The sequence below is a fragment of the Siphateles boraxobius genome, unplaced genomic scaffold (assembly GCF_051911475.1).
Source record: "Siphateles boraxobius isolate OS27281-9 unplaced genomic scaffold, OSU_SipBor_1 1, whole genome shotgun sequence".
NCBI lineage: Eukaryota > Metazoa > Chordata > Actinopteri > Cypriniformes > Leuciscidae > Siphateles > Siphateles boraxobius.
Genome location: NW_027508699.1, coordinates 13,332,742 through 13,352,183, shown reverse-complemented (window position 1 = coordinate 13,352,183; position 19,442 = coordinate 13,332,742). Strand labels below are relative to the sequence as shown.

Below are 19,442 nucleotides of genomic sequence, written 5' to 3'. Positions count from 1 at the left end.
CAACATGTGAGATGCTGTGCAATGAAACTGATCCACTGGTTCATCGAGGGATTTATTCAGTAAATGTGTTTCCATAGTAGTTTATGCGCTTATCTTATTAGTTAACTTTTTTTTAATACACATTTTTAGAATCCATGCACAACTTGGCTTTTCCATCCAGCATTTCTTTAAGCGATATCCCAAAATGCACATAAAGATAGGCTTGAACAACAGCCTGAGTTGTAGTGATTTTTGGTTCCTTTCTGGGGTTTTTTTTGTTGTTTTTTTGGGGGGTTTTGTTCCAGAGATCAACAGCATATGAGCAAATAAATAATGACAGCAAGAATTAGCATTTTTGGGTGAAATATTCCTTTAATGATATGATTGTTACATCCAGTTTTTGTTGGTAGATATTTTTTGTAGTCTTTATGCGTTGATTACATGCGTTGTCATTAAGTCCTGTCTTTTAAATGAGAAGTGAGAATGCAGATCATGCATTACTGCATTCTTCAGGAGAAGGATCACTGCCAAGTGTTAACACGAGTTTGGCAAGAAGACAGCAGATGCCTAATGTGTCTTCCAGCCAGACATGGAAAGATCAATTTGTGATGTTTGACCTCCATGTGTAAATATGAACATGAGGTGGGCACATGCTGGCAGGAATAAATATGATTATGCAAAAACGTGAATGAGACATGCATTATTCTGAGCCATAAATAATATATTAAAGGTTTGCAGTTAGTCAGAAAAGGCTTTCAGATCTTAACTGATGTTAAAGAACAAGTATTACTCGTATCACAGTGTAAATAAACAGCGGTTGTAAAAGTGTGGTCTTTATTCAGAGCTGATTCCTCTCTATTATTTGTGTACCGCTCCTCATGCTGTTTTTACGGTTGTCAGTACCATTGAGCTCTATCGAGATGGGATCTTTACGGATTATGTACCTGAAAAAAACACACAAAAACACAGATTCATGTAAAATGTACTTCAATTAGGGTAAATCTCAAGAAAAAGATAGCAGAATTAAAGATAAATTCTGCTCATATTGCAACCTAAAACCAACAGAAGGAAATTATAGAAAAACTTTTATTTATACAAGAAATTAAAAAAAATACAATTAAATTAACTACAATGCAATTCAGACCTTTTTTTCAAGATTTTTTCAAAGAGATCTTGTTTTCATGACAATAAGGCAAATTCCCCCAGCCAAATTCAAAGACTACTGTAATGCAAAAGGAAATTAAAAATATATATTTTGAATAATGTATGCATAGTATTTACAATGCCTGACCAAATGCCATGGCATCGTTTCGATAAGCTTGGTCAACAATTAGTTTTCACTTTTACGCTGATGATAATCAGTTTCGTCAGGGCGTCAGCAAATATAGAGCTTAGTAATTCACAAAATTAACGGAATGCATAGCTGATATAAAAAAAACTGGATGACTAGTAATTTCCTACTACTTAATTCTGAAAAAAACAGCGATTCTAATTATTGGACAAAAAACTTCCACACGTAATAACCTAGAATACTGTCTGACACTTGATGGCTGCTCTGTCAAGTCCTCGTCGTCGGTTAGGAACCTGGGTGTGCTCTTTGATACCAATCTTTCATTTGAAAGTCACGTTTCTATTATCTATAAAACCGCATTCTTCCACCTTAAAAATATATCTAAATATCTAGATCTGATGAAGGACCTGTGCCTGGACATGACGACAATGCAGTCAGTCCTGAAGTGTCAACTAGTCTCTCCCCTGTGAAGGCCTCCTTCCTTTTACCTCTGTACAGATAAAACGTTGTCAAAATGATTCCAGTTCACATGGATACGCAGGTCAATTTGTAAAGAAAGACTACACTGTTGTCATTCAGCATATACCTGGTCAATCAGTATATTCAGGTAGTCAGCTGACCAAATTTTTTGGGTACATAACTGCTGACCCTAGACCTGACCAACCGAAACAACCCCGGATCATAACTTGTACGGTAAGCACTTGGCATGATGTCTGCATCACTTCATCCGCCCCTCACTCTGAAACAGGGTAAATCTGGACTCATCAAACCACATGACCTTTTTCCATTACTCCAGAGTCTTATCTTTATGCTCCCAAGCAAATTGAAGCAATTTTTTCCCAAATAGCCCACTGATCCCGGACAGCAACATCATGTCAACCTAGATCCGGCCCACATCTGGTACGCATAGAATGGACACTATGTTGCTGTCTTGGATAAGTGTTCTTCTTAAGGCTACACAGCTGTTTATCCCAATCCCCTGTGTTATCTTCAAATTGTGCGTGTGGAAATGCTCTTACTTTCACTATTAAACATAGCCGTGAGTTCAACTGTTGATTTGATTTCACCAAACGTTTAAATGAACTCCGATTTTTCTTTTTGATCACATTTCTTCCTCAGAGATGACGTTTCACCACTATCCTTCCAGGTTTAAACAATGCGTTGGACAGTTCTTAAACCACTTTTAGTAGTTTCAGCAATATTTGTTTTCTTTGCTTGATGAAAGACGATAATTTGCCCCTTCTCAAACAGAGTAACATCTTTTCCATGACCACAGGATACGTTTTCCGACATGGTTGTTTAAAAATGAGAAGCTACGCACTGCATCAGGGTTAAATTACTCATTGCCAGCTGTAACATTAATAATTGCAGCAATTATCCAATGAAGACTCTTACCTAGTTACTTAGTTAAATCCAGGTGGTCACCTTTTTTTGGCCAGGCAGTGTATGTAGTATTGGCTTTACTGGATTTAATTTTAGTATGATTTTAAATCATTATATAAAATATATATATATATAAAAAATTACAATCCAAAACAATTCCTAAAATATACAGGTCTATAAAAAATAAAACCGTTTCTTTTAGCAAATCATAAGTTCTTACATTTTTCTTCCCTATGAAGTACAAAAGATTTAGCTTCACTTACACAATGTCATTTAGCTCCAGCTGTGTATCTGGTGACGGGTTGATTAAGGCATAAGACTGGCTACTCTGGTTAATATTCAGCTCATCTGGATTGAGACACAAATGTTAACAGAATAAAAAGTCATGTCAGTCACAAAAATGAGTTATTCTCCACAATCATGCCCTAGTAGTAATGAGCCACTCAACTGAAAATAAAAAGCTGATTTGTCACCACAGTATGTTACTTAGTTCTATATTTTGAAATGAAATTTTGCATAATACAATTTGTCAAGTTTCACATTTGTTCTTTTCATACTGCTTGGCACAATTATTATTAGTGTGTGGACAAGTGGTTACACATTTCTCAAATCTGGTTACACAGTTCTCAAAATCAAATTTAAAAAAAATGTATTTCAAATAATGCATAGAAACTTACTAATTCATTCTGCACACGATTTCATTGTAAAATTGGACTCCTAAGATGGTGTCTCACCGAAGTTGGTGTCTGGTGTCTCACTGAATCCCCTGGTGGAGAGCCCCAGGTTTTTCATGCGCATCTTGACCAGCTCAGTAAGCTCACGTCTTTCTGAGCATGAGGGCAGGACGTCCCGCTGCTGGCTCGATCTGCCTGCATCACGCTCCGCGTGCCACGGCCCCAGAAGATTCGAAGCCCACTGCAGGCTCTTTCGGCGCAGAGAATGAGAGTGTACGTTGCTGTCTGGGAATTCAGGCTGAAGAACCTGAGGTTGTTCCTCCTCTTCGAAGACTGACACTTTGTCTGACGTTTGGGATTTAGGAGACTAGAAGAAAGAAAGACTGATTCCTTTAAAACGGGAAGTAAAAAAAGCCCTGTTATTGCATGTTTTTCGCTTTTCAAAAGGAATATTCCAAAAAAAAATCGTCTTTTTAACAAACTTTTACATAAATTGTTTTCCAATCTCTCTTGCTATTAGAGTTACAATTTGAATTTTGAATTATGAGAAAAAAAGTTTAGAAAATACCAACATTTGGTCCCGAGCCCCTAATTTTCTGAATATTAAATTTCCATGCTGCTTAATATTTTTTTGGAAACCGTAATACATTATTTTTCTTTGATGAATAATTAGTTCAAAAGAATTTGAAATTTGCCTTTATTTGAAATATAAATCTTTAGATGCCTTAACTGTCACTTTAGATCAATTTAAGACACCATTTCTGAATAGAAGTAGCCTATTAATTTCTTTCAAAAACATTTTTTAAAACCTTACAGACCCCAAACTTTTAAACAATACAGTGCAACAGTCGGGTTCTGGAAGTAAAAATTGATTATAAACAATAACCTATAAACCTTTAAAGACAGCCCTGTGAGCTACTTTGTTAATTGATAGTATTTGCTGTTATTTAGGCCGCCAGCGCGCATTATTACATTAATAACTAAAACTGACATTAGCCATGATGCTGTACAGTAAATTACACCAATCAGATGTTCAAAACAATGGCAAAAGATTTCATTAGCTCTGCCAGCTCCCATGAAGCTTGGAAAAAGACTCGGCCTCCCTATGCTCTCAAAATACAAAATAATTTGAATATACATACATATTTTGCAATAAACCTAATATATATATATACACAGGTCCTTCTAAAAAATTAGCATATTGTGATAAAGTTAATTATTTTCCATAATGTAATGATAAAAATTAAACTTTCATATATTTTAGAATCATTGCACACCAACTGAAATATTTCAGGTCTTTTATTGTTTTAATACTGATGATTTTGGCATACAGCTCATGAAAACCCCAAATTCCTATCTCAAAGAATTAGCATATCATGAAAAGGGTTTATTAACCTAATCATCTGAATCAACTAATTAACTCTAAACACCTGCAAAAGATTCCTGAGGCTTTTAAAAACTCCCAGCCTGTTTCATTACTCAAAACCGCAATCATGGGTAAGACTGCCGACCTGACTGCTGTCCAGAAGGCCATCATTGACACCCTCAAGCAAGAGGGTAAGACACAGAAAGACATTTCTGAACAAATAGGCTGTTCCCAGAGTGCTGTATCAAGGCACCTCAGTGGGAAGTCTGTGGGAAGGAAAAAGTGTGGCAAAAAACGCTGCACAACGAGAAGAGGTGACCGGACCCTGAGGAAGATTGTGGAGAAGGACCGATTCCAGACCTTGGGGGACCTGCGGAAGCAGTGGACTGAGTCTGGCGTAGAAACATCCAGAGCCACCGTGCACAGGCGTGTGCAGGAAATGGGCTACAGGTGCCGCATTCCCCAGGTCAAGCCACTTTTGAACCAGAAACAGCGGCAGAAGCGCCTGACCTGGGCTACAGAGAAGCAGCACTGGACTGTTGCTCAGTGCTCCAAAGTACTTTTTTCGGACGAAAGCAAATTTTGCATGTCATTCGGAAATCAAGGTGCCAGAGTCTGGAGGAAGACTGGGGAGAAGGAAATGCCAAAATGCCTGAAGTCCAGTGTCAAGTACCCACAGTCAGTGATGGTCTGGGGTGCCATGTCAGCTGCTGGTGTTGGTCCACTGTGTTTTATCAAGGGCAGGGTCAATGCAGCTAGCTATCAGGAGATTTTGGAGCACTTCATGCTTCCATCTGCTGAAAAGCTTTATGGAGATGAAGATTTCATTTTTCAGCACGACCTGGCACCTGCTCACAGTGCCAAAACCACTGGTAAATGGTTTACTGACAATGGTATTACTGTGCTCAATTGGCCTGCCAACTCTCCTGACCTGAACCCCATAGAGAATCTGTGGGATATTGAGAAGAGAAAGTTGAGAGACGCAAGACCCAACACTCTGGATGAGCTTAAGGCCGCTATCGAAGCATCCTGGGCCTCCATAACACCTCAGCAGTGCCACAGGCTGATTGCTCATGCCACGCCGCATTGAAGCAGTCATTTCTGCAAAAGGATTCCCGACCAAGTATTGAGTGCATAACTGAACATAAATATTTGAAGGTTGACTTTTTTTGTATTAAAAACACTTATTTTATTGGTCGGATGAAATATGCTAATTTTTTGAGATAGGAATTTGGGGTTTTCATGAGCTGTATGCCAAAATCATCAGTATTACAACAAAAAAAGACCTGAAATATTTCAGTTGGTGTGCAATGAATCTAAAATATATGAAAGTTTAATTTTTATCATTACATTTTGGAAAATAATGAACTTTATCACAATATGCTATTTTTTTGAGAAGGACCTGTATATATATATAATCAACATTTTAATATGAGTTGTTTCATGGGATTGTAGTTCTTTCTATCACTAAAGCCGTTAAGACTACAGTCTTGTACCCTATTATTTTTGTCTGGTTTTCAAATACTTTTTACTTCAAATCAGAGTTTGTAATGTTATGATTCACCTCATAGCTGGTTGGCTTGTTTCATGGCTTATAACTCTTTAATGAAACTTTTTTTAAATCCCTATGGGAGAAATGAATGGAAAAAATACTTCCGGAACCAGCGCCGCTCAAAAAGTTGTTCCACTCTATAGTGTACATGAGTAAAGTGCTAGAACTACTCAGTATAAAAACATTTCACTAGTTACCTGTTAAATTTTAACAGTCTAGGGTAAATCCATTGATAAAAAGGATGTTGACTGAATTGATCTAATTGTGTTATTGCATATTCAGTTGTTTGCATGATAATTATCACTTAATGATAATCCAGGGCTATCTGTGCATTAAATGATTTTAAATGCACAATGTGGAGGCAAAGAACACCCCGACGCGAAGCCTTGGATTATCCCGCTTATATCATGGTCATTTACCTGCATTGACAAGTTAAAGCGTGCAATATTTGAGCGGAAGGGTAAAAATGAGGGTTAACTTTGTTAGTTGCTCGGTAGATCTACTATTCTGGCCGCTTTAAATCAGACACAAAGATAAAGTATTGTGTAAGATTACATTTATTTGAATGAATGAATTTTAGCCACTAAGTCCAGGAAGTCAATTTCAAGGGGGGATGGAGTTCCAGTTTAAAATGTAGAGGATTCCCATCTTTTATCCACATAATAGCCTTCAAATGCTCAAATTACATTCAGAAATACAGTGGGATTTTCTGCATCTAAGGTTTAAAAATATAAAGTATGATCCCAACTTGGGTCCCCCAAGTAAATTTCGGTAATTTCCGCCCCTTATAGCGTTTATTTTAACTAAATATCAAGAGAGAGCGAGAGAGAGATGAGTGTGGGAATTACCTGCGTCTGTGCAGCATCTCTTTCTAAAAACAATGAAGCTGTGAGTTTAATTACTTCCAAAACAGCGATGTTACCCCCTCGTCTGTAATGTAGAAATTAAGTAGCAAAGCTAATTGTGGCGAGCACGACAAGGCAGAGGGCCGTGAGAGAGCGGCACGAGGCCGGTGGCGTGATTGATGATGAGCGACACCTGTGCAACGCACCGGTCTCGTATCTCTCACGGAGGAGCGGAAGCATAAAGGGTGGAGCGACGACAGTGGAGACATTATTTGATGTTTTGTTTTATTATGTGTGGCGGCAGTCGATCATGAGGGAATGCCGTCTTTACTTTCGTTTTTGTATTTGTTTTATTTGAGAATTGAAGTTTATTGAATGTTCGCCGGTTCCCGCCTCCTTCTTCCCATAACGTCTGAGCTGCGTTACACTAATTCATTAATATATGTCGCTGGGCAGCGATGAATGAGCAGCGTGATCTCCCATCTCGGTGTGAGTGTGTGCTTTAATAAAAGCAGCGCATTAATATAGAACGGTGATTGAACTGACTGGAACTACCTGTAAATTAAATGGTTTTAAATAGTGCACACCTTCCAGCTAATCAGAATCGCTTATTCAGACAGACCATGGTATAGCCTAAATTATATTAATTGGTGAAAAGAAACCAAGCATCATGTTAGTTCAGGCAGGCCACATCAGTCAAGCTTGCATCAGCTGACAGCGGTTTCTGATGTGTACTAATCCAGTTTTGACACTTATCACAGCGTTTCATTTAAATGCACATTCATTCAGCCTCTCTTCTATCTAACTCCCCCCTCCATCCCCAGCTGGAGTTTTCCCCGAACAGAACCATACCGCCAACACTAACTGTATGCATTATTATTATTATAATAAAATATACATTTGACGAAAGTGGTCCTGATTGAACTGATAATTAAGTAACAAGTAAAGCTGGCTCCTTCCCTTCTGTTCTAATTGAACTGTTTCTCCTGACCTAAAAGTGTGTAAGTATGTTTTGCACTGAACATAATGAAACCTCGGGATGTTGAACTTTCTGAGAGTCTGTCCTGTAGATGCCGATGGGAATGTCTCCTACAGTGGAGGACAGCACTTGGTACAGTGTGCCGTACGTCTGGATGCACAAGTCCTCCTCTTTGATTTTCAACTGAAATGTAACGTACCACATTTTAACACTGCTGAAACAACATAAAATAAAAGCATTGAACAGAATTAGGATATGTGGACTGGCTAATGTTGTAAAAGTCACACTTACAGCGCACAGGAAACCAGATTCAGGTGTAGTTTCCAGTCCAAGCAGTAGTCTGGTGATGGTTATAATATAATCCTTAACAAAACTCTGAAACAACAGAAGCACTTATAACACAATTATGGACAATTTTGAAGGTCTGAACATTTACAATTTCCAGCAGCAAGAGCACACAGTACTGTTCAAAAGTCTGGGGTACTCCAGCCTTCAGTGTCACATTATCCTTCAGAAATCATTCTGATAAGACGATTTGCTTCTCAAGAAACATATTATTATCATCTGTGCTGCTTATAGGGAAATAAAATACTATGGAAGTCAATGGGGTCCATCAACAGTTTGGTTACCGACATTCTTCAAAATATCTTCTATTGTGTTCAGCAGAAGAAAGAAATTCATACAGGTTTGGAAAAACTTGAGGGAGAGTAGGCTAAATTATGACAGGATTTTATTCTGAAGTGAACTATTCCTTTAATATTTATGTGGAAACCATGATAAGGGAAAGTTGAAAATAAAACAGAAATAGACATTTCTATTGAAAGGTAAATCCTTGCTTAATAAAAGTATTTATTCTTTAAAAAAATATAATGACCCCAAAATTTTGAACAGTAGTACAGATATAGTATGTATTGCTGTTCAGCTAATCCAGATTTTTTTATCGTCAGGTTGCCATCTAGTGGGTATTAGCAGGCATTATGATTTCTGGCCAACAGGCAGCACATTTCTTTTAGCAGAGGGGTGTTAGTTACCTGGTAGAGGAGTGTGTCCAGCATGCTAATGCTGAACACCTTACCAGCTGCAAAAGGCAGGCGAAATATGAAGGATAAGTTTGAGCCTTTCTCTTTTTCTTTCTGCTCCATAAATCCATGCAGATAAATATGGAAAAGAAGGGTTAGGACCAAACAGAATAATCAAGCCAAAATCAATATTTTTATGATTTAATGTAATAAGAGTGACAAAAGCATGTTATGAATTTCTGCTCTGCTGACCTTCTCCAGTTTGGAGAATTCCAGTGAGTGACAGTCCTTTGCGCAGAACTGCATGAATCTCATGTTAGCGGGATGAGTTAACTCTGTAATGATGTTGAGACCAGAGAACAGCCTACAAACGAGTCATTCACAGGAGACTATTTCAATGACTTCACAAGATCTTCAGTGTCCTTGTGAAAAAGAAGTGTGCTTAAATGTATTGAATATGCACTTATAGTGTACTTAAATCTTAAAAGTATTTAAAAAAAGGAGATGTAATATTAGCGATATAAAAGGTCACAAGTGTACTTAAAGAGAGTTAACACACTTAAAAATACATTTTCTAATAGTCAAATTTAAAGTATTAAATCATGTTCAATTTCTTTTGTCATTCTTATGTGTTATTCAACACATCAACATACATTTTTAAATCACATGTAAAAACCTAGATTATAATTTTAACTGTAGTTTGTTATTTGATAACATTTAAAGTTAATATGTTAAATGTACTAAATTGCCACTTCATCATTATAATTGTGTAATTCCTCCGTTGTGTGGAGGTTGTTCAGTTTTGTTGAAGAGGGGGGGGGGTGTATTTGTTCAGTTTTGTTGGGGGGAGGGGGTGGTTTCATGCGCTTCATGAGGCACACACGCACATTTGCACACACACGCAAGGTCTCTCGTTCTCTCCCTCTCTCTCGAGCGCGCTACACGGTGTGGAGCTTGCAAGCTCTAGATTCCGGGAGATTTGAACTAATTTGCGGGCATCAGGCAGCCGCTATCAATATGAATGAATACTTTGAATGTCTGCTTTATGTCTTTTTGCACTTGTGTGTTTTTCCATGTGTTTTTGTCCCTTGAGGGAGCTTCCAGGAGTACATGGACTAAATCACTATATCACTGCAGAACCCTCTTTACCATCAGTGAGATGGAGGAGGATCACCACATCACAGTCCACACCGCGCACTTTGTGCCACCTGCCGCCATTGTCCCAACAGACAAGCCAGAGCCCACAGCAGACAAAGAGCCCAAGCCTGCCGCGATTCCAGAGTCAACGCCAGAACCATTTATCACACTGGATTCCAAGCCGTACAAGTTTGACCAGGTGCGTGGGCGGTTAATATCATTTGTCCTAGAGGCAATACTGGACTTCCCTGGACTGTCGACCTGTTTGCTCACCTTAGGACCTCCGTGCCCGTCCTTCCACCTCGGCACCACCTGGGTTTCCTAGTCCTTCTGGTTCTGCCTTGGTCAGGCGTCACTCTGTCATCACCATGGACTTGCGGGCCTTTGTTTATAACTCGTCCCTGCACCCATTTGTCTCCATCTTCCCTCCAGCTCCACATCAGTCCTCAGGCATACCGGCTTTGCCTCAGTCCCCCGGACCTTGGCTTCACCTCGGCCGCTCATCCCCACAGCTCCCCCTTGGTCTCCAGGACCTTCAGTGTCGCCCAGTCTCGTTGGATCTTCGGCTCTGCCTGGGTCTCCACCACCCACACCTCTGCCTCAGTTGGTCGTCCCCCTAGTTCCGTCTGCCTAGTCTCAGCCATGGGTCCTCCCTCCCTCGACTCCACCGTGGGCATTCATCATGGGATTCCACCCTGGCTCCTCCTACTGCCAACTCCTCCTGGCTTCTACCGCCGTCGTCTCCTCCCTGGCTTTTCCTGTTGTTTGCTCGGTCCTAGTTACTTGGATCATGTGTTGTGCCTGGGACCCAAACCCCGTCCAGCCCTCCTGTTGGACTTTTTTTTATTGTTGTTATAAGACCCATAAGCACGCATTCTGGATGGAGGGGTATGTAGCCTTATCTGTGTCTTATGTCTGTTTGGGTGGGGTTTGCACTTGTTTTAGTTCAGGTTCCTGTTTCTCAGTTTGTTTCCATTGTTTTTCATTGTTGGATTATCAGTTACACCTGTCATTTACTTTGTTGAATAGTTTGTCTGTTTCTTTCAGTTCATGGTCTGTTCTTGTCACGTTATAATCGGTTGTAGGGATGCAACGATACCGCTTTTTCAAAACCGATCCGATCCGATACCAAAATTCTGAGTATCGGCCGATACCGATACCAATCCGATACCAGCGCAGTTTTTTTTTTTTTAAATCAAGTAGAATTTCTATAACTCTGTGTGTTGAACTGATAATCACTCTTTTGTGTGTTAAACACAATCTACTTAATACAGACAACTTCATTATAAAGAAAAACAACAAATCCAAAAAATATATGATCATAATATATGTCAAAAATGCTATTATAAACTAGATTAGTGGATAGTTCAGCAGTAAAATCTAGTCTAGAAATATCACGAGTGCACAATAATTGTATAAAATCTGAACATTTAGTGAAAAAAAAAACATTTAGTGGGGAACAAATAAGAGACAATAAGTGTAACACTAAATCTTGTAAAACGCAGAGGTGGAAAGAGTAATAAAATATTCTACTCAAGTAAAAGTACTACTACTTCAATGAAATTTTACTTAAGTACAAGTAAAAGTACCGGTCTAAAAATCTACTCAAGTAAAAGTAAAAAGTAGCTAATTTAAAACTGACTCAGAGTAAAAGTTACTGAGTTACTTTTTTAACAGCGGGGGTGGGGTGGGGACCCCACCGTGTAGGGTTGTAATGGTATAAGATTTTCACAGTATGGTAACGTCTCAGAAAATATCACGGTTTACAGTATTAATCAATTGTATTATTAAATTATGGGTATTATTATTATTATCATCAGTTAAAATGACAGATAAATTAATGAAAACAGGATTTTTTTTTGGTTGAACAAATGCTTTTATTATAACAAACTTGAAATAATTTGTTTGTTTATTAAAATTTCAATAAAACATGTCTAATCAATTAAATTTGATAATTAATAATGAATTAGATTAACAACTTATTTTTAACATTAATAATTTATTAAAATGTTTAAGTATAATATTGTCCTATGAAATGTATTTTATTCAGAAAATTGATGTTTCTTTTTATTAGGGGTGTAACGATATTCGAACCAAACCGAAGAACCGCGATACAGAACCCACGATTCGAATCGCGATACTCTCATGGCGTAACGAACACGCTCCGCCCTGCAAGCTACCCCGGCCCCGCCCAGCCCGGCTCATTGATTGGACCTGGAATCAGTGTTGCCAAGTCCGCTTATTATAAGCGACTTTGGGCTTGTTTTTCTGTAAAGTCGCTTACAAATATTGGTAGTCGCGGCTTTTTTTGGGCTTGTTTCTAAAGTGTACTTGCTTATTTGGGCTTGTTCTCAGCTCGTTGTCAAGCAGATATTTTCTATATGTTATTTAAACGTAGGAGTTTGTCTTGCCTGTTCCCTCTGTCTCTCCCCTTTCCCTATACACAGAGTTTTTTCCCACCCACATCCTGCTTCTAATTGGCTCTGACCCAGATGGCAATGAGTACCAGCCAATCAGAGGCAGAGCAGGGCAATCGGTTTTTTTTCTGGTTAGGAAAACGTCAGTGAGTGACGTTTAAATGAAAATACGTGCGAGTCGCGACCATCGCGACTGATGGTGACTGGACTGTAAGAGAGTTTTTATATATAAATTATATTTTAGATATTATAGATATAGATATTATAGTTTAATATTGTTTAACCCTTTAACTGTCACTCCCCCTTTTTTCGCATAGACATGAAAATCACTATTCAAACTTAAATGGTTGTAATTCAAGAATGCTTTGGAATATAGACCTATGGTTGGTCTTGTTTTAAAGAAGACATTTGCCAGATTAATGTTGAAGTGAAGTATTATGAAGTTATGAAAGTGAAACAGAAAAAAAGTTATACAAGTTTGAGTTTATGAAAATGAACAATGTAAAAATATAATTATTAATATTTTATATAAAATATATATATTACAAAATATATTTTACTCTAAAACTGCCAGAAAATGTAAGCCAAAAATCTGAAGAAGTTGTGTTCCAAATTTTAGGTTGATATCTCAAAAAATGAGCTTTCAGTAAGATTTTATTTGGCCGCAGTACCAACATTTTTCACTAGATGGACAGCCAAGCTTCATTACAGAAGAAAAATAAACTACCGTGTGCACAGTTTTACAAAACTAGGCACAGTTTACCAATCTGTCCACATGGATGTAAATTGACAATCTGTACCCACAGTTTAAAACTATCTGTCACCACGGATTGTAACAGTAGCGGCAGCGCGGAGTAAACGCGAGTAAACGCGATCATCTCTTCCTCAGTTACAGAATAAACATGAATGGACACCTGAAGGTATGTTGAAAAATACAGTATACTTACTAAAAGGCATCATAACTCGTGTAATCGCTCAATCAGTGTTTCATCAGCGCAAAGACGTCAATAAAACTGCATAGCTTGTCACTAGCATTATATTTACCTCAGCAGGCTAGTGATTAAGTGTCCACAACTTGTTGGTTCCTAGAGAAATTAACTCTTGCACTAAATAAATGCACAATATTATCCTACATATTATATTTTACTTAACCTGATAATTATATCTTGATTATTTAAAGTACGTTTAAAATATCTTTAATGAATATGACAGCAACTGTGTAAATTATTATATTTCAATAACAAATTAGAGTAAAGTTAATGCAAAAACTGCCTTATGTTCAGTTTACATGTTTTCATACAATGTAATGTACAATGTACATATGTATTTCATACATATGTAGTAGACAAACGCAGCTCAGCAGAACAAATAGGGTTATATATTTACTTGCAGTATTTTTGTGCTTAGCTTAAATATCCACAGACCATGTCGCGATTGGATTTATTGCACAGTTCTACTTTCCATGTATTCATCCATCCATTATTTTGCATGTTTTACGTGACATCTGCATTAAGTGAATTCCATTTTCATGACTGGATTCCGGGATTCCCTTTGCATCACGTAAATCGGGACATACCTTTATCTGCAGGAGGGATGGTGTCCTGTATCCTCTTTTTGCAGCCACTTTGTGTCCACATTTTTTGCAAATTGGATATCTATCCTCGAGGACAACCACGCTTTTTTTCTACTTTTCATACTGGCCATAATTCGCTTGGCGCTTAGCTTTCAGCTTCAGCTGGGCGTCACCTTTTTTGCGCGTTTGTTCTCCCGCCCTTCAATCAATTCAGTAGTTTCCGGAGTGTGTGATTTCCCCCCCCCCTTGTATTATTATTTTTTACTCAGTAACGGATATGATTTCAAATGTAGCGAAGTACAATACTTCAAAGAAAACGTACTTAAGTAAAAGTAAAGGTACAGATTTTAAAAACTACTTTAAAAAGTAGAAGTACACAAAAAAATTACTCAATTACGTAACGCGAGTAAATGTAATTCGTTACTTTCCACCTCTGGTAAAACGTTACACATTGCTCTTTATATTGTTGTAAAATACATTCATGAAAAACAAGATAACAAAAAACAAAAAGATAATTTTTTATAGTAGCCTAGGCTATGTAATTTGAGACATGTTTTAAATGTATAGCACAGCTGTTTAATGAGGCAGCAACATATGATATATAGGACAGAACAAGAAAGGCTATTAATAATCCTTCATTGCGCAAAAGGCTCCAATACAGTACGGCACAAAGCGCTTATGCACATCCCAAGCGCAGAATGATGCGCTTGAAGCAACACGGAGTCACAGCGCGCAGCACGTCGAGTCCGCATTGAAAAGTTCAAAGCACAAAGGAAATACATATTGATGCGTAGTGTATTATACAGTATCTATCTCCATGCAATAGTTTATTGAGCCTTTTCTTTTAACAGTTTTAAATATCAGTTACTGTGCGCGTGAAGAACAATTATAGTGCTCTGACTCCAGTGTTGTGATCTAACAGACACACGGTAGAAAGTAACATGATTTAGTTACAGCAATAAAGTCCAGCAATATAAAGTTGTTTTATGCGAAACCATAGACCTTTATCTACAGATCAAGTATAATAATATTAACATTGAATCATCTTGGAGAGAGTTTCATCATGTTGACTGTCGTACCCGAACGTGACGCGCTGTTTGATGCTGAATGGAGAATGACTGACAGCCGCAGCAGAGGGAAAAAGTTTACGTGATCTCGAATTTAATGACTTAAATATTAATTTATATCTCACATTATACTATATAATGGCTTCAGAACACTTATAAGATAGTGCACGAAAACTTTATGGTGCTTTATAATGTTTTTGTGCCTTTTGTGGGTTACCTATAACACAGAATAGTAGACGCACAATATCGGATTTGGATCGGCCTCGTCTGACCGATACCCGATCCGGCAAAAATGGCAGTATCGGAGCCGATAACGATACTGAGTATCGGATCGGTGCATCCCTAATCGGTTGTTCTGTTCCTTATAGTTTCCGCGTGTTCTGAGTTTTTTGTTAAATATAACTGCTGCATTTACATCGATTACCTTGACATTTTTAAACCGAAGCTGACATAAAGATGTACTTAAGTCCTACTTATGAAAGTATGTCAAAAAGCGCTCTTTAAGTTCAACTAATTACATTTAATATAAATTTAAACAATAATACATTTTCATTTAATTGCCAATAATATCGCAAATTCCATACTGAAAACACTGCATTCAGTTTGGACTTACTTAAATTATTTTTATAAGAGCTCTTTTTAAAAGTATGCTAAATTGGACTTCTTTATCACAAGGGTTTGTTCAACAAATATGCATTTATTACTGCACATGGCTGTATTCTAGTTGATATTCAATAGTGGGATGTTTTTTCATTTTAAATGCACATAAGTGATTACTCTCTTGAGAAAGTAAAGAAAATCTCAAACAGTCTCTGACCTGAACAGTGTTTGGACATTGACAATGGTTTTTGCATCAGCCATATAGTCTTCCTTAGCGCTCATGGTGCTCTCCCTGTCAACAACCACCATATTGGCAGCAAATGAGACACCACAACGCAACAGGTCATCCAGGCTGTAAGAAGATACACACACAGACAGACAGACAGATCGATTTTAGCAGCAATGTTTGATGCAACTTCAAATAATCATGCTGTCATAGACTTATTTGAGTTTTGTATTTAGCTAATTTAACTTCCGTCAATTCTTTCACACTTTATTTAAAATTGAGTTAGGATAATTTGCAAAAGCGTGCGTATTTAAACAAAACAAGGCTGTAAAAGCAGACTACAAAGTAGAAAAGTATATCTGGTGGGTATAATGACTGTCCCCAACAACCTCTGTAGTCGCATTTAGCCATTTGTTAACAACAAGTTAAGTAAAAGCTATTAAATTACAAGGGGGTTATTACTGATGTATTCTGTGTCGTAGAATAAAACATGAAAAAATCTTGAGTTTGTGTGCACCACAGACCTTACTTCAGGCATTTAACCAAAAACCCATTCAAAAAAACATTGCCTTCAGTAAGATTCATTAGCTCAAAATATTAATTTGTTTCCAGGTTTTTAGACAGCACATATTCTCAATCTATTCTCAAAAAGTCTTGAGCTAATTGAATGTTTTTATGTTATCTCAAGAAGGTGACTCTCAATGTACAGCAGCGGGCTTATCTCCTTCCTGTCCTAAAAAAATAAATGTATTATTTGAGGGCAGGTTACAAACAAACGTTATAATGTTTCATAATAATGTCTCTTGCCTGTCGATTGATCCAAGCAAGTAATAGATCATTGGGAACCAACAGACAGTCTCAAGAAGTTCTGCATCTGGCCTAAAAGACAGACAGTCCACACAGAAACAACATAATGCAGACATAACTATAAGACATTGGCAACTAAAAAGTTAGTAAAGCTCAATGAACAAGGTAAAAGAGAGTGATGGGTAAAATAAGGATTTTTACTCTTTTTCCAAGAGCAGCACGATGGGCCATAGTTCATTCTGTGGTCTGTATGAGGCTCGTAACGGGAGGATGAAGTTGTACAGACTATTTCCTGCTGTCTCAGCGGACACAATGATGAGCTTATTCTTTAAACCATACGCTCTGACATCATCATAGTCTTTGTGGTTGCAGGTCTTAGAAAAAAACTGACATCACAATAAGATAATTAAGCAATGTAAAATTACAATTCAACATGAAACCAATCATCCCAAGGTACATACACTGACTACTTAAAGCATATTCATAAAACATACACTACCGATCAATTTTTTTTATGTTATTGAAGGAAGTCTCGTATGCTCACCAAGGATGCATTTATTTAATCATTTATTTTAATACAGTAAAAACATAACTCTTCATAATTGTTTTCTATTTGAATATATTTAAAAATGTAATTTATTTCTGTGATGCAAAGCTGAATTTTCAGCATCATTAATCGTTAGTGTCACATGATCTTTCAGAAATCATTCTAATATAAAGTTTTCCTGCTCAAGAAACATTTCTAATTATTATCAATGTTAAAAAGTTTTTTTTTCATTTTTGCTCAATGCTGTAATGTTTTTTCTAGATTTTTTTATTAAAAGAAAGTTCAAAAGAACAGCATTTATTTGAAATAGAATTCTTTTGAACATTATAAAAGTATTTACTGTAACTTTTGATCAATTTAATGAATCCTTGCTGAACAAAAGTATTCAGTTCTTTCAACAACAACAGAAAATCGTACTGCCCCCAAACTTTTGAACCGTAGTATATTCTGCAACATAATTTTAGACAATTTTTTGACTTGCAATATTTAAACTCAATCCACTTCAAACTCAAATACCTGAGGGAACACATACATACAGTATGTTAATGCATATATATATGTAAACTGTTGTTCATATTATTGTCCACCAAAATGTAATAAAGACATTTATTACCTTTTCCAGCCGCATACAACATTTGGGCGTTTTCTCTTTCCGTAAATGGCAAAGTATCAGTGAGCTTCCGATGTAGGGTAAATTTGGGGGATATCCCTTAATGTAACTAAAGATAAAACAAATTAAGTTCAGGAAATTTCGTTCCAATAGCAGCTGTCTTGACATTATTCAATGTTTCTGTCATGACATTTAATCAAACTAAAACCAACGGTTACACTTTATTTAAAGGTGACGTAGTTACATTGTACTTATTTCAAAAAAGTAATATTGTAATATTGATTGATCCACATGCACTTACTATAGGGTTACGGTAAGGGTTAAGGCCTTGGTTTAGGGTTAGTTACTTTAAAGTATGCACAACTTACTGTTATGCTATCAACTTAACATAAAGTGTTACCAAAACAACTTTCGTAAACAGAGGATTTTCTCTCTCAGAAAAAGAACAAATTACCCATCGTTACATTCATCTCCACTGAAGGGCTGATATGGACTCTTTGACTGATCTCTGAGCAGATTGCCAGTCTGAAAGGAAGGTGAATCAGGCACTTCTAGAACAGGAACCATGTTTGCTCCTCTGGTCTCAGATATATTTGTTTCAGTTGAAAGAGATGGACCTAAACTGGATGGAATGCTTATTTCCTGCACATCTATGGCCATGGTGCCTTTAGGAAATACAAACAAAAACCTTTAGGCAAAAATCGGGATTGACATTACATTGTATTTTATAGAAAAACTGTAATTTTATGGTGAACTTTTTTAAAACTTAACACACAGTACATACGCATCTGTTCAAAAGTTATAGTAGAATTCTGGTAACTTTACAATAAGGTTCCATTGGGTTAATGCATTAACTAACATTAAGTAACAATGAGCAATACATTTGTTACAGTATTACTATTTATTAGTATTTACTAATGTTATTTAATAAAAATACAATTGTTAGTTCAATTTAGCTCAGGTCTATCAAATACTATTAACTGACACAACTTTTGTTTGTAGCAATGTACAAGTAAATGTCCAAATTAACATCAACTAAGATTAATAAATACATTAAAAGTATTTTTCATTGTTAATTCATGTTAACTAATGTTAACAAATGGAACCTTATTGTAAAGTCCTGCCAAAATTCTTTTGGTGTCAAACGATTTTTTTATTTTATTCAGAAAATTCTGTTATTAATTACTCACCCTCATGTCGTTCAAAACCCGTAAGATTTCATTCATCTTCAGAACACAAAAGAAGATCTTTTTAATAAAATCTGAGAGCTTTCTGTCAGTTACGCAACAACCATTTTCAAGCCACAGAAATTTACTAAAGAGATTAAAATAATGTGACCAAAGTGGTTTAACCTCAATTTAATGAAACGA

General features: G+C 36.9%; 1 protein-coding gene across 1 annotated transcript in view; it reads right to left on the bottom strand.

Moving 5' to 3' along the window:
* Window positions 1-331: 331 nt before the first annotated feature.
* Window positions 332-19,442, bottom strand: part of kcnt2a (potassium channel, subfamily T, member 2a) — a 34,664-nt gene continuing 15,553 nt past the window's right edge. Inside the window, exons 18-29 of the mRNA XM_077215522.1 lie at window positions 18,527-18,737; window positions 18,076-18,181; window positions 17,117-17,301; window positions 16,916-16,987; window positions 16,100-16,234; window positions 9,341-9,452; window positions 9,101-9,202; window positions 8,361-8,444; window positions 8,124-8,252; window positions 3,388-3,694; window positions 2,917-3,001; window positions 332-923 (exon numbers count right to left, since the gene is read on the bottom strand). Coding sequence (XP_077071637.1) covers window positions 818-923; window positions 2,917-3,001; window positions 3,388-3,694; window positions 8,124-8,252; window positions 8,361-8,444; window positions 9,101-9,202; window positions 9,341-9,452; window positions 16,100-16,234; window positions 16,916-16,987; window positions 17,117-17,301; window positions 18,076-18,181; window positions 18,527-18,737 — 1,634 coding nt within the window. The 3' untranslated portion in view covers window positions 332-817. The remainder of the gene's footprint in view (window positions 924-2,916; window positions 3,002-3,387; window positions 3,695-8,123; window positions 8,253-8,360; window positions 8,445-9,100; window positions 9,203-9,340; window positions 9,453-16,099; window positions 16,235-16,915; window positions 16,988-17,116; window positions 17,302-18,075; window positions 18,182-18,526; window positions 18,738-19,442) is intronic.